The sequence below is a fragment of the Chelonoidis abingdonii genome, chromosome 1 (assembly GCF_003597395.2).
Source record: "Chelonoidis abingdonii isolate Lonesome George chromosome 1, CheloAbing_2.0, whole genome shotgun sequence".
In the NCBI taxonomy this organism is placed as follows: domain Eukaryota; kingdom Metazoa; phylum Chordata; order Testudines; family Testudinidae; genus Chelonoidis; species Chelonoidis abingdonii.
Window position 1 is genome coordinate 346,673,507 of NC_133769.1, and position 22,474 is coordinate 346,695,980.

Consider the following 22,474-nt stretch of genomic DNA (forward strand, 5'->3'; position numbering starts at 1 on the left):
GCTGAGCGGTGCAATGTCCTCCAGATCCTTAATTGAAATACTTGAACAAAAACCAGCCCCAGGAACCAAGCCCTTGGGGCCTCCGCTTGATTACCGGCTGCCAACTAGACATGGAGCATTCATCAACTACCTGTTGCAGCCCGACGATCTAGCCCCCTTCTATCCACCTTATAGCCATTCATCACCGCCATAACTTCTTTAACACCTTGCCGTCAGAAATATCTGTGGAGACCGTATTATAAAGGTTTGCTAAAGTCAAGGAATAACATGTCCACGCTTTCGCCTCTTCCAGCAAAGCCAGTTTATCTCGTCATAGAAGGCAATGTAAGGTAGTCAGGCACGACTTGCCCTTGGTGAATTCAATGCTGACTGTTCCTGATGCTACTTTCCTTCCTCTAAGGCTTCCAGAATTGATTTCTTTCAGGACCTGCCCCATGGATTTTTCCAGGACTGAGGTGAGGCTGACCAAAAGCCCTGTACGTTCCCCGGATCCTCCTCCTCTCCCTTTTTTATAGGATGGGCCACTGACATAGCCTTTTCCATAAGTCATTTCAGCGACCGACCACTCGATTGCCCAATGAGTTTCAAAGATAAGTGTCCATGGTATCTGCAAGTGCACATGATGCCAAACCTCCTTAGCATCTGGGGTTGCTTAAAGGAGTTGCAGCATGTGATTGCAAGAGCCATTGTTGCATGGATTTGTGCCCGTCCAGCTTTTCTAAATAGTCCCCTGTAACCACTATCTTTCTCCACAGAGAGCTGGCCACCGTCCGTCCCATGTCAAGCTGCCCAGTGCAGCAGTCTGGGAGCCTTGACCTTGTTCGTGTAAAACAGAGGCAAAAAAAGCAATTGATACAATTAGCTTTTTCCCCACCGCTGTCACTAGGTTTTGCCTCCCTCATTCTAAGGTGGGCCCACACGTTCCTTGACCACCTTCGTTGTGCTAACAATTACCTGAAAGAAAACCCTTTCTTTTACTCATCCATTAAATCTCTTGGCTAGCACTGCAACTCCAAGTGTGATTTTGGCCTTCCTGTTCACTAACTCTCGTAATGCCTGCACAATACCTTTCTATACCCATTCCCTGGTCATGGTTGTTCGGAGTCTGTCACTATTACTTGACTAGTGTTCTTCTTTTCTGGAATGTTTTAAGAGCAGCAAGAAGATTTCCACTGTTAAATAGCTCAGGCTGGTCGCGAGGCTGCCCATATTACTATCGTTTCTATATCATCAGAGCTGTGTTTGGCGCTAACTCAAAATGTGTATTGCCTATAAAACACACGCCAGCCATACTCCTCGGCACTAGACTTTTCTCTTCCTCATGTTACTTTACGACCTCTGCCGTGCAGGGAGAGTTACCTCCACGGGAGACCTAGCTCCAGCGTCATAGTGCGCGCCTAATGAGAGCTTCAAAATAGCTCTCTAAGATCTCTAGCAGGGTCCAGTATTCTGCTGCGTTCCTCCTTCTTCTCCTTGAGTCTTGAGACATCAGGATCCTGAACTCGACCACCTCATGGTCACTGCCTCGGCCGAAGCGGGACCGTTCCCCGGATTGCCAGCTGTTCCTTTGCTTTCCTACTAATTCTGTCTCAGTTTGTGAGACAGAAGTGTCCATGAGATGAGGCTTGACGCCTCACAGTTCGTGTGGTGTTGCCCCATCGGCATCTTGTACACCGCACGCGAAAGTTGTCTCCGTATCAACACTTTCCAATTAAACATGATCCTGTGGAGTCGCGGCGCGCGAGCGGTATTGCTGTTTGCGCTCTCCCAGCCATGATATCTAGCGGCGAGCAGTGCATCTGAAGTGCTCGTCCATGCGGAGGTATATCAGGCCTGTGACGCTACGCAACGCATCTGTCTGTTAGTTGCCGAGAGAAGAGCCGCGCTCTGAGCTCTCATAACCCCTGGTTGCGTGGACACATAGCAGTACTGCCTCCTACATTACGTGGTAAGTCGAGCAGCTCAGCGACACATCGCGATCTTAACCCGTGACTGTCTTGGACCCACTGTCTAACTTAATCCAGAGACCCTCAGGTTTGTTCTGCAGTTTCATCACGCTTGGGAGCTCTGAGCAGTCATAACTGCTCTCTTACATCCAGAGCGCAGTGTGCGCGGTGCTGGGCCCACTTATGTTCTGCTTGCAGGTAGTGCGGTTACGCTGAATCTAGCTGTTGTAGATATCCAATTCCATTCGACGGCGGTGCACTCCAGTCATTGTGAGTTATCCCATCTCTTCTGACCCGAGAGGGGGCACTTCGCGGCTGGCCCTCTAGTGAGTCGTACAGGCGCTTATCTCACCTAGAGGATCCTGCGCATCCATAACTGAAGAAAAGCTAAAAGTACTAGCATTTTTTGCAATCACTGCCAGGCTGGGCCAGCACGCGGAGTGGAACAAGTCTGAGTCCCAGGGTTTGATGTTGATAGATAGCGATGGTGGACTAAGAGTCGGTCAGTGGTTATTGTTCGTTGAGCTAGGGCCAAGGCAAGAGTGGGCGGATTGCCTGTAAGGTGAGCGCGTCTGACTCGCTCAAGAATCCAAGTATGAAACTGCAGAACTGAGTCTTCTGGATTACAGTTAAAGTGTGAGGCCGCTAATGCAAAGTGTGGTGATGTCGTTGGTGGGGAGTCTGCCCTATAGACCACCCAGACCAGGGTTTGATTGACGGGCTTATCTTCTGGCACTAGGTACAAGAAGTTACTAGATCACAGGCTGTCCATCGGAACTTCAATCACCCATGATCTGGCCGGCGGAGCAGCAATCAGTGTGGCAAAGACATCCATGAAGTTTTGGGAAATGTAGGGACTAAGTTCCCTGGTGCAAGTGCTGGGAAGGAACAACTGGAGCAGACTGCTTCTTGACCTGCTGCTCAAAAACTGGAAGAATTCGTAGGACAAGCAAAGTGAGAGGACTCTGGAGGCTAGTGACAGTGAGATGGTCGAGTTCAGGATCCTGACACAGGATAGAAGGAGAAGCAGCAGATAAATTGGACCCTGGACTTCAGAAAAGCTAATTTGACTCCTTAGGAACTGAAGTGGTAGATCCCTGGGAGATAATGCACATGAGGAGAAAGCAGGCAGGAGAGGCTGCGCTGATTTAGAAATCCTATATGAGGTTGCTAAAACAAACCATCATGATGTTAGAAAAGAATTGATATATATGCAGGCGACGCAGCCCGGATAACAGGCATCCTGCTGATCTAACCAAAAAGAGCGTATCAGGAAGTGGTAGACTGGACTAACCGTGCACAGTGGGGAGTTATAAAGGTATTGCTGCAGGCATACGAAGAGTGAAATCAGAAAGGCCAATCAACACTGAGTTGCAGCAGCAAGAGTGTTAAGAGTAAAAAGAAGGGGTGTTTCTTAGTATGTTAGCAACAAGAAGGTGTCAAGGAAAGTGTGCCCCTACTGAATGGGAGGCAACCTTAGTGACAGAGATGTGAAGCGAGAGCTCAATTGCTTTTTTTGCTCGGTTTTCAGAACAAGGGTCAGCTCCCAGACTGCTGCATGGCAGCAGGACTGGGGAGAGGTGGCCAGCTCTGCTGTGAGAAATGAAGTGTTCAGAGACTATTGAGAAAGCAGCTGGACCGGGCACAATACCATGCAAGCCAATGGCTCTCCTAGTCACATGCCACTCCTTAGCACCGCAGATGCTAAAGGATTGGCCAATTGGATTGCAGAACCATTGACTAATCTTGAAAAGCTCATGCGCATCACGAGGGGCCGATATGACTGAAAAGGCTACTGTAATCGCCACTTTTAACAAAGGGAAGGAGGAGGATCCGGGGAACTACGCTGGTCGCCTCACCTCGAGTCCCTGGAAACAACATGTGGCAGGTTCCTCCAGAATCAAATTCTAAGCACTTAGAGAGAGGAAAAGTGATCAGGGTCAGGGCATTGGATTCACCAAGCAAGTCCATGCCTGGAGCTACCTAATTGCCGTTCATATGACGAGATAACTGGTCTTTGTGGAAGAGGCGAAAAGCTAGTGGACATGGTTTTCTGAAACTTTAGCAAAACTTTAATACGCGTCTCCACAGTCATTCTACTGGCAACTTAAGAAGTAGGGCTGCGATGAATGACTATAAGGTGGATAGAAGGCTGCGGCTAAGATCCCGTCGGCTCAACAGTAAGTGATGAAGGCTCCATGTCTTAGTTGGCAGCGTATCAACGGAGCTGCCCCAGGGTTGGTCACTGGTCTGGTATTGTTCTCAATCATGTTCCCATTAAGGATCTGGAGGATGCACCCTCACAGCAGTTTGCAGCTGACACTAAACTGGAAGGAGTGGTAGATATGCGGAAGAGGTAGGGAAGATATAGAGGACTTAGACAAATTAAGATGGATTGGCCAAAGACATCTGCATGAGGGTTCAACAAGGACAAGTGAAGAGTCCTGCCACTTAGGAAGAGGAATCCCATGCCGGCTACAGTTTGAGGGACGAATGGCTAGACAGCATTCTGCAGAAAAAGGACCTAGGGGTTAACAGTAGATGAAAGCTGGATATGTATTCAACAGTGTGCCCTTGTTGCAAGTAAGTAACGGCATTGTTGGGATGTATAAGTAGATGACATTGCCAGCAGATGAGGGATGGATACTCCTTCCTATTGCATTGGTGAGGCCTATCCTGAGTATGTGTCTCAGTTTGGCCCCCACAACTACACAGAAGGTCTGAAAATTTGAAAAGAGTCCAGGGAGGGCAACAAAAATGATTAGGGGCTGGAGACAGACTATAAGGAAGAGCGCTGAAGGAATGGATGTTAAGATCGCAGGAGAGAGAATGAGGGGGTATTTCGATGTGCCTTTCAACAACCTGAAAGGGATCCAAAGAAGAGGATCTAACTGTCTCGTGCGTAGCAGAGACAAAAAAGAAAAAACAGAGTAATGCGCTCAAGTTGCAGTGGAGAGCAGTTAGGTAGGATATTGGAAAAACTTTTTCACTAGCATGAATGGTGAAGCACTGAATGGGGTTACCTAGGAAGGTGTTGGAATCTCCTTCTAGAGATTTTAAGTTCAGCTGACGAGACCTGCTGGATGATTAGGATTTAGTTGGAGATTGGTCCTGCTTTGAGCAGGGGGTTGAACTAGATGACTTCCTGAGGTCCCTTCCAACCCTGATATTCTATGGTTCCTTGAGAAGTCATAAATTTACACAGATAGCAATGATTTTTGCTTCAAACATAATGTACTTTTTTAACACCTGCTATTGATAAATCAAAGTGGTACACACCCTTCTTTCCACACTCCAGGAAAAATAACTCAGGTTTGAAAAAGTACACCATTGTAGCTAGTTAATAATCCAGATATGTTCATTTTTCAAAGTAAATAACAACATTGACTAGTTCTATAGGTGCATCTATCCGAGTGTAAGCACTGGGGACAGGAAGTGCAACTCTACTTTAGTCATAAAACTTTTGCTTGCTTTCAGAAGGGCTGAATCTATTGTTGAAAGAGGGCAGGCTTAAGACAGGGAGCTGTTCAAACAGCAGACTAAAATTTCCTGCTGAGCAAAACAAGGATGAGTACTCTATATAGTGCCAAGACTATAGCACACACTAATGCCATCTGGTAGCAAGAGTCACATAGTCAACAAGGCAGTGATCTTAGCTATGTACTGTAGATGTGCAATTGGTTTAGGATGGAAGTAATCGAAGTGCAGCGCATGAAACAAATGTGGTGCAAGAGTCCTGTGACAAGCATTCCACCACTAAGATAAAAAGAAAACATTGCACACAGGTCCCGAACATCTAGGCCACAATTAAACAGTGTTACCAGATTTGCCCATTACTTTGGGGTATTCTAATTTGGGGTATGCTCATCAGGGGGTTGGGGGGCAAAGGGTTCTGTAATTCTATCAATGCACTGCTTGTGTCACTTGTGTTTTCATACAGAGCTCTACTTCTCCCTTCTGCAAGTTCTCTCCCAATGAACTATCCTGCAGGACTTAGGTTCCCCAGGGCTGGGTTCTTCCACCCCAGAATCAGATGAACACACACACACAATTAACAAAATGCATCTGAGTGGACCAGGTTAATAAGCACTCCTAAATTGACCCCTTATATTGATCTCCCTGGACCTCCTAAATTGACCTCCTAAATTGACCTCCCTGGACTCAGCAAGCTGGGTCGAGCAGAACTTCCAAGCTGTCACCCTTATATGCCCTTGGACTCAGCAGGCTGTGTCGAACAGCACTTCCACTATGCCACCCTCATATGCCACGGGCGCACCACACCTGAATAGAGTATGCCTGAGCAGGCTGGGTCGAGTAGCACTTTCAAGCTGCCATCCTCCTATGCCACAGGCTCAACATGTCTCTATCCCCACTTTCACGTTACAATTGTTCTGGTAGTAACCTTTCGACGAGAAAAGACCACAGGATTTTTGGGCGCTACAAGGATCCTTAGCTTAGGTAAGAGGAGTGTTGCTGTAGAGCAAATGGGGACGCCAAAAACACAAAAAGAGAGAGGGAGGGAGGGAAGCAACCAGCTTAACCATAAAAGTTATTTATTGCCAGGTAATAACCATTCAAGGAGACCCAAACAAACAAAACAGTTCAAATTTAAGCTAGATGTAATATTGTATTACAAAAGTCAGGTTTAGAAAACTGTATCTGATCACACAAGTTAGGGTTAGAAAGCTATATGTAGAGTAGAAAAGAGAGAGAGTTGGGTTCTCACCACTCCATGAAGCTTGAACCGGTCGGGATTCCCAGGTGTGGTGGTAGCTGAGGGTCTGGAGTGCTGGAGACAGGCAGAGCCCCCAGCACAATCAGTCAGGAGAAGAAGTCCCAGTCGAACAAATGCAGAGCTTGGATCCACACATCAGAACATTTACTTGAGTGTGGGTAGGGTGTTTTTGTTGGGAAACAACAATGGTTCAAGGGAGAACACTAGATTTGTTTATGGTTAAACTGAAGGCTCAAGGGAGTATACCAAAGTTATTTTGTTCAGACTAGACAATAGGAACTGATCATTCCTGGTTATTGGTGGTATTCCTTCAAGGGAGCTAACAATGCAATTAGGCAGCTTCGGTATTTTGGATACCAATAAAGAATTTATTACTAGAATTGCTCAGATAACTACTGAGCTGGGTGTGTGCAGATGTGGATTCATTAACCTCTGGAGTAGAGATCCCCCATGATGCAGTGCTTCCCTGCTTTTCTGGTCCCAGAGTTCAGTGTGGTTCTTGCCTTGGAATCTCTATTCTCCATCCTGTGTGGTAATGGAGTTGCCTCCCTGTCCCATCTTTGATGCAAATGAGGGTAGGGGAGTTGTCTTAATCCTGTCACCCTTGTCAGGAGGGGTTTAGGTGTGTCTCCCACTGCCTTTTCCTTGCTTTTTGTAAGTCTTCCCAGCAGTTTTGGCTCGAGCAGAGGCGGCGGGGATGGGGCGGGAGAGGGGAATGGGTCCTTTGTGAGTCAGACAGCCTGGATACTGTGCCCTGGTTCCCCAAGAGTACAGAGCTGACAGGTAAAAACAGTCCCTTAGCCCATGCACCATGACCCTGAGTCGGCTAGTTTGGACCAGCTGCAGGTTTTTAATTGCAGCATAGATATAACTTCAGTGACTAAATTTTCAGAATAAAACTTCCCTATGTGCCTAGACTTCTGCCTCTAGGCATTTGCAGTACTGCTTCACTGTCAACATCTAGATGCTTCTGCCTAAACTCCAGAGCAATTCATGAAGCAGGATATGCCTGGGGGGAACCTGATCCAGTAGGTGTGCTCAGCTCCAATACAGATAGAAGAGGTGGTATTTTTCCCACTTTGTAACATTTAGCCTAGTGGGTAGAGCACCCCTTTGGATGAGAGAGACCCAGGTTCAGTTCCTCTCCTCTGCCTGACTGGGGGAGAAGATTTGAATACTCTCAGGAGAGTGCTTTAACCACTGAGATACAGAATGTTGTGAGATGGGGCTCCCTTAATCTTTCTTGTTGAAGCTCTTCTGGTGTGTGTAAATATTTAAAGAATCATTAGCCCAGAAAGACTCTGTAGCCTGGTGGTGAGAAGACTCAAGGTCCTGTCCCCCTTCTCCCATGACCCTCCTCCATCCCAGATGCATGCTCTAAGCACTGAACTAGCCTCCTGCGCTGGCCATTTTGTGTAGAGTGAGACAGACACCTTACTCATTCTCACAATAAATGAGTTAGGCACCTAAGTCACCTGATTGCAGGAGATAGGTTCCTAGATGTGAGCCTTGTGTCCCTGCAGCCAAAGTTATGTGCCTACTTCTGTGAGAAGGTGGGGCTTAGGACACATCCCTCTCATCAGTGTCTCCCCTTGGCTAGCTTACCTGGCTCACCAGCCAGTACTCTGACTTTTTGTGGATCACATGCTAGGGAGTCTGTCCTGTCCCACTCATTATTTAGGCATCTAACTTAGTCTTTGTGGATCACAGTGTTGTTCCTGTGATTTTTCTAGGCACCTAAAAGGCAAAGCTGAGCATTGCAATTCCCTTTGTGGATCTGGGCCTGAGCTGCTTGAAGAGGAAGGTGTTGGCAGAAGGAGAAACTGCTGGAGTCAAGGACTACCCAGGGTTGCCAATGCTTGTGATTTCATTATGAGTCTCATCATGTTTGGTGTATGTCTTAAAGCTCTAGCTCCTGGGCATACATGAGAATCTACGTTAAACTAAAAGCTGAAAGTAACTTTCTAGCTCTCATGGTTGCAGAGAAAAGCTTGCCAACGTCACTCAAGTGCACCTCCCAAGATTCAAAAAACAGTAAGAACTCAAGATGCATGATTTTTAATCCAATCCCATGTTTTTTGTGCCTGCCTCATGATATTTGAGTGCTCCAGCTTGACAATACTTGCCACTCGTCAGTTAAAAAGGGGATCAAATACAGAACTGAACTCGGGGAACTGTTCAAAAGTTAGAGAGAATTTCTGAGAAAACACACAAAATGAAATGTATGAGACTAGAATGGTGTCCTGACTCCTGTGTTAGAATGAACCGTACAAGACTTCAGCATGGATCAGACACACTACTAAAGTCCCTTCTGCCCTGTAAAATGTTCCAATCAAGTCAGACACAACAGTGTTTTGTTTATCTTGACATGCTTCAACTTGTAGACAAGTGTTTATTTGGATGCATCTAAACATTATTTCTTAACTAATTTTGAAGGAAAGTGTAAACAGGACCCTTAACGATAATCATCTCCATACAAAAGTACGAATAAAGCTAAACTGGAACTGCTTTTAACACTATAGGAATACTGCTCTTGGTCTATGACCAGACAATGTCATTATTAGGCCTTCAACAAAGATCCACAACACAAACAATATTTAGTGTCAAGTATTTTATTTTAAAATAAGGAGACTATATATTTTGAATGTCCCCTGTATAAGTTAGTTACATTCAGTTGGCATTTTTGTGCACTTTAAGTTAAAACAAGTGTCTCAAAAGTTTAAAACAAACAGTAACTACCAATTTGTGCATACCTGCTAGCTTACTTAACAGTTAATGTTCCAGCTTCCTCCTTGACTTGATATTAGTGTTTCAGACTTTAATTACAGTAGATCCTTGCTAATTTGCACTGATTAAGTGGAGACCCACTGCAAATTAGTAAATTTACCAAAGCTTTATCCTGCAGAACACTTCAAATCCCATTCTATATAAGTCAGTAACGTAGCCAGGTGGAGGGAAGAGAGGGAGTGGGGAAAAAAAGGCGCCACCTGCTGCAGTGCTTTTACTGGCGGGGCAGCACTCCGGGTCTTCGACAGCAGGACCTTCACTTGCTCTGCAGGTCTTCGGTGGCATTTCGGTGATGAAGCTTAAGTGCTGCCGAAGACACCTGAAGTGAGTGAAAGTCCTGCTGCCAAAGCGCCACTGAAAACCTGGAGCGCCGCTCCATCAGTAAAAACTCCACAGTGGATGGTGCCTTTTTTTTTCCGCTCCCGGGTGAGTAAAATTAAAAAGCCGCCACTTGTGCTCAGTGGAGGAGTGGCCACTCCCCCCCAGCTATGCTACTAATGTAAGTGATAATATGTCAAAGTCTAAGTAAGTATATGGTCAGTTATTTTGCAAAAATAATGCGATCTTAATCATGAGACCTCCCTCTATGATATCACCCATTAAATCTTTTGTGAGAATTGGGGAAAACCACTTGTTTTGGGAGAACGTATAAAGAATGCTGTGTTACAAAGAGGAAGCATGTGAAATTCACATTCTGAAGTTTAAATAATGAGAATTTCTAAGAATCTGGCACAGAATTTGTGCAATTTTCTACAATTTCAAAAAGGTAGTGATATATGTCAGTTCTTCTAGCAATATCAAATGCAGTTTCATCCAAGTTATTTTTTAGGTTTGGTTTCACGTAACGATTCATCAGCAGAAGTTCTAGTGTTTCTTTACTCCCTCGGTTTCCTGCAGCAAGATGCAATGGTGTCAGTAATCCATTTGTTTGAGCGTTGATATCTGCACCATGCTGAAGTAAAAACGAAGCCACCTTTGTATTGTTCCACTTACACGCACTATGTAGAGGTGTCCAGCCATCCACTGTCAGTGCATGGACATCTGCACCTTGGGCAATTAATTCACGCACAACATCTAAATGTCCACTGTAGGCAGCTCGATGGAGGGGTGTGTATTGATCTTCGTCTTGGACGTTAACGGGAGCTAGCTGTTGAGAAAGGAGCCTGCGCACTGTGCTAAGCTATGTAAGAAAGACAGACAGCTTAATATAACCCTCACTCAGTGAGATGCACTGCTTTTATTTCTACAATCTAGAGACAGCCTGGTAGGCAGTCAAATCAAGTTTATAATATTGGTCTCAGGAAGAAGCTTGTACACATCAAACAATTGTAAAATGATACCAGTTATTTTACTGCTGCTATTTCTTTTGGAGAACAGACATGAACACACTGGTACATGAACGTGTGTGCAAGCAGGTGTGTGTGCAAACTCTGTACTTTTAGACAGTAGTTTATGTAACAAGTATAATTAAATAAGGTCTATTTATAGTCTGCTGATTTTAGTGCATATAGGATAAAGTACTATTTAATTGGAATGTTTTTGTCAAGAGTAACTATCTTCCCCTTCAGTCAAAACACAATTCAATTCATCTCCTGTATATACACAGCATAGTTTTGAAGAAGAAGAAAAAAAAAGGAAAAATAAAAAGACCATGTTTGAGGTAAGAATTTTTTGGTTTGTTTTATCTTATGGATAAGCAGGAATTATCCCACTGGATTAGACCAGTAGTCTACTTAGTACAGCATCCTGTTTCTGGCCCCAGTTCAGGCAAGCATGTGCTTAAAGGTACTTGCTTCAGTCCCACTGACTTCAAGCAACCCCATTTCCAATTATGGAATAACTTGCCCAAGGTTATTCCTAACTCCCTTCATGTAGTGCTTAGTTTATGCCCTAAAGCATGAGATGTTTTACTGACCTGGACCAGGAGCTGGGCTGGAGGGAGCCACGGGGCCGGAGCCAGGGACTCCCGGCTCGGGCTGGGACCAAGCTGGGGCCGGGGGTGCTCAATCGGGGTGCCAGGCTGGAGGGAGCTGCTGAGCGGGCCGCACCTCCCCTCCCCCCAGCTTATCTTCCTGCCTGCTGCTTGTTTCAGGCTTCCCACGAACATCTGATTCGTGGGAAGCTGCGGAAGGGAGGAGAAGGGCAGCAGAGCATTCAGGAAAGGAGGAGGAAGTGAGCTGGGGCAGGGGCGGAGTGCAGGAGCTTTTGTTAAATAAAGCCCCTATAGAACCGGTTGTCCTGGAACAACTGGTTCTAAAAGGCCTTCTATATGTAACAACTGGTTCCTGCTATATATAGCGGATGAACTCCTTCTTACCTGATTTTTTTCAGCTGCCCAAAGCAGCAGTTTTTCTGGATTGTTCTCCATTTTCTTTTCTTGCAGTTGGTACCACTCCTCACTTTTTTCCTCCTCTTCATCTTCCTCATCAGATTCTCCTGACCAAAGACTCTGAGTTCCTATAGGAATTAGATGTCTGTGTGTTTCCAACAATTCAAGTTGGTTAAAGTTCTCAGAAAATCCCAGTAGCTCTTCTCTGTCATCTTTTCTATTGTCAATATTTTTCTCATCTGATTTTCTGCTTTCATTCATTTTTAGTTAGCATCTGTAAGTGTCAAATGTACAGAGTTAAATATTTTTTCTTCATGTGCTGTCTTGCTTCTTTTCTGAGTCATTCAGCATTACCTCCTGTCAAACACATACACACATAAATCAACAAAAGCTAAAACAAGGGTTGTGCCAATAGCAGCAACACAACGAAACACTTTTCAAGAACCAATTTTAAGAATGCCAATTTTATGTAAATTTTACCAAACTGGCTATGTAAATAGGAACTGTGTTAGCTGCAGTTAACATATTTGCTATCAACCACACCCCACAGAAATAGACAGCTTGTTCACAGTAATTATGACATCTGCAAAAGTATATGGAGCAGCACTGAATGTGCATTCTGCATAAGGTGCTTGGAATACCCTGCAGCAGCAAAATGGTTAACAGTATTTAATGTTGAAAATAGATGTTATAAAATGTCTAGTTTTTGTTATAACTCAAAAGTAAAACAGAAGCAATAATGACTTATCTACACATTTCATCCAAAAGCCTGGGATGGCTTTAGGGTGCAGATGAGGTGAAAAAGATGGAGAACATTGGGCATTTCCTCTAAAAAGCACCACACCTAGAACAGAAACCCAAGACTGGGGCAGAAAGACAGCCCTGCACTCAGCAGGACAGGATTTTTCTCTTATCAGTGATACTGTGGGAACTGCCTGAGCATGCAATCCTCAAAAGCATGCACTCAATTTAATCCATCAGCTCCCTTGCCCCCACCCAAGAATTAGTTTATCCATCTTTAAAATTTAAAGAGAAGGGATGGAAGCCAAGGTCAGCCTCCTGCCCACTGCTGCCAGCTTCCTTCTGTCCCTTTCTTCTACCTATTCCCTGAGTCACTTGTCCCTTCTGGCTCCTGCTCCCAGGATGCAGCTGGTGCACAGAAGACGGGCTAGTTAGCATTTACTCAGCAGGGTAGCTCGTCTGATACCACTTCCCCAAAAAACGTACTCTCGTTCCACATTCCAGGTTGTTCTGATGATGCAAAACATGTCTCAAGTGACTGGTAACCTGAGCTGGACTCTAGCCAGGTCACTGTGGCATTCACAGTGCCATGAGATTTGTAATGATTTAGAGTAGCCAAGAGCTCAGGTTCACGTGCCACCCCACAGCCAACACCTCCAGACACCCCCCCCCCCTTGGGCAGACGGTGCAATACTGATGCCAGGGAACGAGTGCCACTTACTAAACCACCCGCGCCACTTCTGGCAGCACTGAGCGGTCCTGCTAACGGACTGCACCGAGCCACCCGGGCGCCGCTGAGCTTCCGAGCTGTGACTGGCTCCCGCCCTGGGCTGCAATGGGGGCAAAAATACCTGCCTAGCCTCACGCATTTCAGAGGCGGGACTGGCTGGCGACGGCGGCCCAGGCCTCAGCGACCCTCCCCCTCCACATGAAAGCACATATAGACAGAGCCCAGCGCGACACTTCCGGTCCGCAGCTCCTCCCGGAAGTGGCCGTGTCGCTGCCTGTGATTGGTTCCAGTGTGGCCAATTGCGTCCCTGCCTTGCCCCGGTCTCGAGGAGGACGGGGTAAGGCGGGAGCTGGTGGGCAGTTATCGTGAGAGGACACGACTCAGTCTATCCCCGCCCCTTCAGCGCTATGGAAACTGAAAGCGCGGCGAGGCCCGGGCTGCGGACGCCGTAGGGCTGCCGGGTGAGGGCCGCGCGGCGAGGCGGGGCGGAGCCGGGGCTCAGGGGAGACGGGCCGGGCGGGCCCTGAGCCGCTCTGCGCAGCGGGTGGGTGGTCGATCTCTACCAGGCCGCTTGGCATCGTTGCCATCCCCGTGCCATGCTCCGGTGCCCGGACGGGAAGCGGCGCGGCGTTTACATGGCATGGCTGGTGCCGCGTTGTTTGGATGCAGACTCTGGCCTGCCGGGCAGGTGTGAGAGCCGCTAACTTACTTGGGTCACGTGGCAGGATTGAAGTGGGAACCGCCAGCGCTCAAGAGCCCAAGAGCCCCTTTGCTGGGGCTGTAACAGCAGATCTCCGCAGCTCGGCACAGGGGGGCTGTAACGCCTGGCAGCGGGTTACACACAAGCACCTGGATCCCTGCATCGCTGGTCCATTGCCCCTATCTCTGCCACTGGCGCTTTACAGCGCTGCGGCTTGGCTACACTCGAAACGTCAAAGTGTGAGGGCTTGGCTACCTTGGCACTTTACAGCGCTGCAACTTTCGCGCTCAGGGGTGTGAAAAAACACCCCCCGGAGCGCTGCAAGATGCAGCGCTGTAAAGTGTCAGTGTAATCAGGGCTGCACGCTACACCCATAAGGGATGTGGTTTACAAGCAGCGCTGGGAGAGCTCTCTCCCAGCGCTGCGGCTCTGACTACACTCACACTTCAAAGCGCTGCCGCAGCAGCGCTTTGAAATTTCTAATGTAGCCATATGAGTGTGGTTCAGCACCAGCGCTGGGAGAGAGGTGTCCCAGCGCTGCACGTACTCCACTTCTCTTGAGCAAGAAAGTTGCAGCGCTGTAAAGCGCCAGTGTAACCAAGGCCTGAGTACTGCAAGATACAGTGCTGTAAAGCACCAGTGTAAACAGTCAATATGGCTAAACTTGAGTGTGAGTGTGGTCGGAGCGCCAGCGCTGGGAGAGAGCTCTCCTAGGGCTGCACGTAAACCACATCCTCTAGGGGTGTAGCTTGCAGCGCTGGGAGCACAGCACTGATTACACTGAGGCTTTACAGCGCTGTATCTTGCGGCGCTCAGGGAGGTGTTTTTTCACACCCCTGAGCACGAAAGTTGCAGCGCTGTAAAGTGCCAGTGTAGCCATACCCAGTGCCGCAGTGCTGGGAGCACGGCTCCCAGCGCTGCAAGCTAATCCCCATGAGGAGGTGGAGTACGTGCGGCGCTGGAAGAACTCTCTCCCAGCGCTGGTGCCGTGATCACACTTGCACTTCAAAGCGCTGCCGAGTGTAGCCAAACCCGCAAGATACAGCATCGCATGGGTCCCTGCTTGCTGTGGACTGTACTTCTGTCTGCTCCAATGCCTGTTTGCTCGCAGGCAGCCTGCCAGCATGGCCCCCTCATATGGGGAAGTTTGGGTGCCAGCTGATTAGAGAGTTCTGTCTCATTGCCGTTCAGGAGCCGCATCGTTACTTAAATTGCGAAGGATGGCTCTTCCAAAGCCCTGTTTCTGGGACAGCTTCTGTACTATATACCTTTTGAAATGCCACTTTGGTGTGCAAGGGGCAGAAATAGAGATCCGTTTTGCCCCATATACTTGATTACATTGTGCAGCAGTGAAATGGATAAACAAAAATGTGTCATTTTCTTATATACATCTGACTTTATGTATTTTTAAAAAAGGAGCAGTACAGCTATCAATGCAAAACTTGGTGGGTGGCATGAACTCAGTTTATTACGTGCTTAATTGTAATCCGTTTGTATTCGTGTCTTTTAGACACTATTCTGTGTATTCGAAGCTAGAACTGAACTTTCTGCCTTGTACTGACCCATCAAGCTCTGTTCAGAACTGCTCAGTGAGGAGTCCTAGCCACTTGGAGCCATTGTGAGCGCAGAGATGAGTCGCAGCAACTCAGGGTAAGTTCCTGTTTTTTTCAGGCCCATAACCTCCCTATGCAAACATTGCACATGTTTCTGTTCCATCTGAAAGGAAACAGTCAACTGGCAAGCTATTCAGTTTTTTAAAAAATAAATTAAATACAGTTTCAAGTACTTGATCTTCCCGTTTCTCTCAGCCAATATTTGTGGTTTTATGAAGAATTTTTTTTTGGATCCATTTGCAGCATCTAGCCTATAACCTCTTCCATTTACCATAACTTTAGGTGGGTGTTTGAAACAGAAGTAGGTTAAACATTTTGAGACAGACTTGATTTTTAAGTTGATGATGTTCTGTTAACTCAACAAAATGCAATGTTTTCTGTGCCAGACTGTTTGTGCATTTGGTGATTTTTGGAAAAGACTGTTGAAATAGCTGAATTCATAGTACAGTTTTCTATTTTTATTTTTTTAATTCGATTTAGGGATGAAGGAGATACCTTCAAAATCTTGGTTGCCACTGACATTCACCTTGGGTACTTGGAGAAGGATCCTGTGCGTGGAAAAGATACGTTTGTAACTTTTGATGAAATTTTGAGACATGCTCAAGAAAAAGAAGTAAGCAGCCTTTTGGAAAATAAGGTTATGAGACTGGACTTTGGATTCTTTCCAGAAAGTATTAGGAAGGTTGTCCCCAATCCTGTATCTGGATCTTGTGGAGCCCTTTGAAGATTGTGGCCCTTGTTCTGAAGTGATTATAAGAAAGTTGCTCAATCTAAAGAGGAGTTTGAGCAACAGTAGAAGTGTAGCTGATGTTCAGTTCTTAGCAGCTAATGTGGTACCTAAAATGTAATAATGGAAGTACTAGACAGTTTTATTTTCAGGGACACTGGTAGGAGTGAGCCATTTATTTTGGAAATTGAGTACCTGATATTGGAATGAGCTCCATGAAGACAGACCCACATTGGTTTCAGTGGAGGTTGTTTGCAGGGGAGCTCATTGCAGGATTAAATGGAATTTAGGCTCTAGTGCCCTTTAAAATGGGAGTTAGGCTTAACTTCTATTCTTAGGAGTGTAATAATTCCCAGATAGATCCAAATGTATATTCGTAATCCTGACGGAACTGTTTTGTTGAATATCCAGTCATTTAACATGCATTCAGAAATTCAGATTGGTTGGGCATCCTTTTCAAAATAATGCAAAGTGAATTAATAAGATTTCCTAGGGTTAGAGACAATAAATTTCCAGCTTCTCCCCTGTGAAATACCTAAACATTTAAAAAAAAACAAAAACCTGGGGTGGAACACCTGTAAAATATTGTTGGCACTTTCCTTGTAATTGATTTTAAGAATTCTGTAGTACTGGTTTGCAAAGTGTTGTATGCTTTTGTTGTTGTGGTTTTGGGTTTTGTAAATTCAGATTCTTTTAATTTTTCTGAATATTGTTAGATGATTTAACTATAAGCATTTTAGGTTTTATTTGTTTTACAATCTATAAATATGATATTAACTTGGAAGACCTTGTAAGAAATTCCATACACTTCAAAGTAAAATCAGTGTTTTACAAGAGCATATAGGGAATTGCTTTTAAGATAATACAGAATACCATTTGACTATAACAAAGCTCTTGATCTCTGCAGGTGGATTTTATTTTATTAGGTGGGGATCTTTTTCATGAAAATAAACCATCCAGAAAAACATTACACAATTGCATTGAATTATTAAGAAAATACTGCATGGGTGATCATCCAGTCCAATTTGAAATTTTGAGTGACCAGTCCGTCAATTTTGGTTTTAGCAAGTAAGTATATTTTACTGTGATGAAATAACTACAGTATGTTGTGCAATTTGCCGCTTAGGTACAGTAAGCTGCCACTGCAGTAAATTTAAGAGTCTAATCCTGTAAACAGCTTATGGGCAGACCTCTGCAAGTCAGTGGATTTCTGTGAACTTTCAGTAGTCTGCTGTGTGGAGCACGTTGCAGGATCAGTTCCTTGGTCTATTTTCTGAAAATATTCTTATGAACTTTGTCACTATCTTTGGATGACTTTTCTAGGTATATTGCATATCATATACATTCTGATATACGTAAGTCCAGTTTTGGAAATATGTCAGTATGCTCATTTGAATAGTTATTGAATACAATAGCATTGGTTGTATGAACTAAAATTATTTGTAGTATTGGGTCCCCATAATCCTATTTAGGCTTTTGAGCTTTTAGAACTGAAAGATTTTAACATACATTAAACTGCTCAAACTTTTGAAGACAAAATTCAGCTTTGGACAGAGACAAGGCTTGAATGTTGAAAAGGAGATTTTTTTTTTTTTTTTTTTTAATGGAGACTATATGAAACAAATGTTCAGCCTTAAATATAACAAAGTGTGTACCAGGTGAACACAGTGATGCAGTACAATGCAAACTCCCATCTGTATCCAAAGTCTTGTTTATCCAAAATTATGTAATGACTTTCCTCCCCCACACTCCTACCTGCTGTCTGTCTTTCTTAGCTATGTCTATGGTCTCCATCTGAAGAATTTGAGCACCTCGCAGTTATTAATGTATTTATTCTCACAACACTCCTGTGAGATAACGCAGTGCTGTTATCCCCATTTCACAGGTAGGAAACTGGCACAGAGCCTAAATCCTCAAAGGCATTTAGGCTCTGCGATTTCAATGGAAGTTAAGGACCTGAATACCTTTTGAGGATCTGGGCCTAAGTGACTTGTCAACATCACCCAGAAAGTCTGTGGTGGAGCAGGAATCTGAGCTCAGGTCTCCTAAGTCCTAAACTGGTGCCTTTAACCGCTGCCCTTCCTCTCATAGTCCCATTTAATTTAGATAAAGTGAGACCTCATTTAATAATCACCTGCTTCAGAGTGTTGCTGAATGTTTCTTTATTAATGTTCATATAAAATGCTCTAATATACAATGACGTTTCTGTATAAGTTGTTGTTTTGATAAGAAAAAATTGTATCAAGTATGTTGTGTGTGCAAGGAGCCTATAAGCAAATGTAAACTTTTTTCCTATTCAGATTTCCATGGGTGAACTACCAGGATGGGAATCTCAACATTTCTATTCCAGTTTTTAGTATTCATGGCAATCATGATGATCCCACAGGGGTAATTATTATAATGATGACAAAAATTATACCACTGCATAAATACAAGTTTTTTTTTTTCCTTTGGGAACAGGTTACTAATATCAGTCACCCCATTTCACTTTTAAATTTTCTTTTTAATTAACTGGGTGCATTTTCCTTTGTTTTGCTCATGTTAGGCTCTACATTCAATTATTAGGAGGGGTGGGAAGAGAGGATATAGGACCATATGATCTGCCTATCTAATACCTTATTTTAGGGATTTCTAGAGCTAGAGATGGGATAAAGACTTATTGCCCCCCAAAATACAAGAGAAATTGAAAGGATTTTCAAAAATTAGGTGTAGAAAAGTTCAACATTTTTTTTATGTAAGAAAATGTCTTTAATATCTTAAGTTTTAATGTCAGTCCTTTTCCATGCATTTAGATTATTTGTTAGCTGTATGTTTTAAATTAATTTACAGCTTTAGTTACTACTTCTGGTCTGTATGAAGGAAGCCATCATAATGTTGGTCAAATATTTTTAATTGTTGCTTAAAATTAAAAAAGAGCCAAGTTATTAAAGTTTTAAAAAGCTCATAAGGCTCATGTTTTCAAACTACTGTTCATAAAGGTTTTCATTATGCATTTGACATGGTGGATCTGTAATATAGGATTATTACTATTATTCACAACCTACAAAAAAATGAGCTATTTAATAACAGCAAAAATGTAACTTGGTAGTTCATACTGAACAATCAATTTAGCCAAGCCAGGTCTCATTCAGACTTCCTTTTTACAATACTTAAGTAAACTGTTACTATTTGTCTTCCAGTGTTGAACAAACTTAGAAGTTGAATTTAAGTACAAATCCATTATCTTTCTGTTCCTTAATATTTTCAATAGGCAGATGCATTGTGTGCATTGGATATTTTAAGCAGTGCAGGATTGCTGAATCATTTTGGACGCTCATCATCTGTAGAGAAGATAGACATTAGTCCCATTTTACTCCACAAGGGAAGCACAAAAATTGCTCTATATGGATTAGGTAAGCTTCCTTTCTGTTCAGCTAGATATTTCAGAAGCATGTCTAGACCCTTCTTTATATCACAGAGTTCTATTTCCTTCCTTATTGAGGTTTATATCAGGGGTTGGCAACCTTTCAGAAGTGCTGTGCCGAGTCTTCATTTATTCACTCTAATTTAAGGTTTTGCATGCTAGTCATACATTTTAATGTTTTTAGAAGGTCTCTTTCTATAAGTCTATTTAACATATAACTAAACTATTGTTGTATGTAAAGTAAATAAGGTTTTAAAAATGTTTAAGAAGCTTCATTTAAAATTAAATTAAAATGCAGAGTGCCCCCTCCCCCTCCCGACCGGTGGCCAGGACCCGGGCAGTGTGAGTGCCACTGGAAATCAGCCCGTGTGCTGCCTTCGGCAAGTGTGCCATAGGTTGCCTACCCCTAGTTTATATTCTAACTTCATATAGAAGTAGTGAGCCAGATAAAGAATCTTAGATGCTAGACATTGCTCAAAAGCGTGTATCTCTTATCCTGAGATGAACTTGCAAAAGTAGTATGTGACCTTCTGTCCATGAGGTTCTATTTTTTTTTGAAAATCTCTCTTAACAGGTTTTATCATTGGCTTGTAGTTTGTTCACAGTACGGCATGTTTACTCACTGAGTGGAACAGGCATGATCACTTTATCTTACCCTACATTCTTTTCACAGGCTGCTTGTAAAGAGGCAAATTTGATTTTTAGTTTGTCGTGTTTTATAAAACCCTTAATGGTGCATATTCCATCTATATTTTTATGACTTCCTGTGAGTCCTATTGAGGTTTGTATCTGTGCTCTTGATAGCAGCTTTTAGGGATTCCACTATTGTGTCAGGAGTCAGCAAGTTTAATATGGTAGTATGTAGGATATACTTGTTTGTTAAGTGGAATCTCTTGTTGAATGAAACCCATTCCTCTCCATTTTTATCCCAACAACTCAACATTGTTTGGGATTTTTTAATAGTGCCTGTTGTGCTTGTCTGAAATAGTGTTTTTTGGCACAGACGCCTTTCTTCTCCTGTCCAGCTGCATAAATAGCATCTGTCTCCATCAGTTCCTCACCTCTTTTGAGAAACACCTGAAAGTTTTTCTCTTTCAGAGGTGTTTTATGATAGATTTCAACCTCAATATGTAGGGCCCTTTTTCCTTCCTCTCATGTGGCGCTCTCTGTTTATTTCCTGGGTTTTTGTTTAGATGGTAGTTTTCTTCACGTTTTTAAAAATAATTGTTTTGCACTGTGATACCATTGTGTAGTATCCATAACATGTTGGTATAAGACTCTCTTTTTAAAAAAATTTGCACATCTTGCCACTTGTACTTCTTGTTTAATATTATGAGAGTTGATTATTTTTTTTCCAAGTTAAGATAGTGGAAAATGGAAATTTGATTTATAAGTGTTGCTGGCAAAGTAAGGTCCTAATTATAAGCAGAATTCACTGCAGATCAAGGTCTTCATATAGAGAGGTATTTAATAAGTGTGGTGCTGCTTGAAATCTAGTGAAGCTAATGCTTCATATCACGCGTACAAAGGTGTTAATAAATATTTTTAACTTTTAAGTAGATTTGTTTGCCAACAGTGTTATTGATTAGCAATAATCTTTTTCTTATGTGTAAGTTAAAAGAAAAAAACAACAGCAACTTTTCTTCGTTGGTGGAAAAAGTACTTGAGTTCCTCGTAGAAATGATTATTACTTTTAAGGATTTTATTGACGTGCCTTACTTGGTTTTTGTGGAGGAGATTTAGATGCAAAAATTTTAATTATTTTGTACCTCCCCCCACCCCCCGGGGGGGGGGGGCGGGGGGCATCTGCGCCACTGTGCGATGAAGAACTTAATGTTTTTTTGCGCGGAATTTCCTTTCCCCCACAGAAATAGGCTGCAGTGCTGCTGGCTGTCACTAGGGGCCACTGGACACAGCGGAGCCCAGCTTGCACATAGAAGACACGGTCTGGGGGAGGGGGAGGGAGCTAGAGGGTTCCCAGCAGCTGCAGTTCTCAACATGCACTGAGGGAAGAAGACAGCGGCACACAGTAAACTTCACATAAGACAGCATCAGGCTGTTTTTCCCTCTGGATCCCTGGGTTTCTGAGGAGTACGGGGGTGGGTGTCTGGGGGAGGGGACCCACAGCTGGCCTCTGATAGGGAAGGGTGTGGGGGTTTGGGCTGGGAGAACCCACACCTGGGCTCTAGGGGGGCGGGTTGTGGGTGTCTGGCCCCCAGCTGGGCTCTACAGGGGTTGGCGAGGGTCCAGAGAAACAGGAACTGGGTTGTCATACGGGTTTCTTTCAATTCTGTTACTCTTGGGAGAATTTTTATGTGTGTCTGTATTGTTACAGACATACTTGCTGACAAGTATTTTGAAATAAATTACCAAAATAACTGAAAATGGCATGATTACATAGTGTTATTTTGACAAATACAATTGCAGAATTTTAAAATAGTGCAGAGTTCTTAATTTTTTCTGCAGAATTCCCCCAGGAGTAAATTCCAAGCAGCCCTCAAGTTACTGTATGTTGCTTATTGTTTCTATGATGTAAGGTAGGGGTAGGCAACCTATGGCATCCATGCCAGAGGCGGCACACAAGCTGATTTTCAGTGGCACACTCACTGCCTTGGTCCTGGCTACCCATCCGGGCGGCTCTGCATTTTAATTTAATTTTAGATGAAGTTTCTTAAACATTTTAAAAACCTTACTTACTTTACATACAACAATAGTTTAGTTCTATATTATAGACTTATAGAAAGACCTAAAAACGTTAAAATG

At 44.0% G+C, this 22,474-nt stretch overlaps 2 protein-coding genes across 7 annotated transcripts in view; one reads left to right on the forward strand and one right to left on the reverse strand.

The window, feature by feature from the left end:
- Positions 1 to 9,277: 9,277 nt before the first annotated feature.
- ANKRD49 (ankyrin repeat domain 49) lies at positions 9,278 to 13,500 on the reverse strand. 3 transcript variants are annotated; one of them, XM_032772805.2, is made up of 3 exons: positions 13,260 to 13,500; positions 11,786 to 11,925; positions 9,278 to 10,648 (listed from the first exon to the last, which is right to left on the reverse strand). In XM_032772805.2, exons 1-3 carry the CDS (start codon positions 13,405 to 13,407, stop codon positions 10,187 to 10,189), a joined length of 750 nt encoding a protein of 249 aa, XP_032628696.1. In that variant the 5' UTR covers positions 13,408 to 13,500; the 3' UTR covers positions 9,278 to 10,186. The 3 variants fall into 3 exon arrangements, with proteins under 3 accessions (XP_032628696.1, XP_032628699.1, XP_032628697.1); XM_032772808.2 differs by having other exon boundaries at positions 11,786 to 12,071; positions 13,390 to 13,493; XM_032772806.2 differs by having other exon boundaries at positions 11,786 to 12,071; positions 13,260 to 13,330.
- Positions 13,501 to 13,652: 152 nt separating this feature from the next.
- The window catches only part of MRE11 (MRE11 double strand break repair nuclease), a 46,174-nt gene continuing 37,352 nt past the window's right edge, over positions 13,653 to 22,474 (forward strand). Inside the window, exons 1-6 of one of the 4 annotated variants that reach the window (XM_032772813.2) lie at positions 13,653 to 13,729; positions 15,479 to 15,618; positions 16,062 to 16,194; positions 17,216 to 17,376; positions 18,609 to 18,696; positions 19,559 to 19,700. In XM_032772813.2, coding sequence (XP_032628704.1) covers positions 15,599 to 15,618; positions 16,062 to 16,194; positions 17,216 to 17,376; positions 18,609 to 18,696; positions 19,559 to 19,700 — 544 coding nt within the window. In that variant the 5' untranslated portion in view covers positions 13,653 to 13,729; positions 15,479 to 15,598. The other 3 variants (XM_075061724.1, XM_075061725.1, XM_075061726.1) reach the window with 3 other exon arrangements.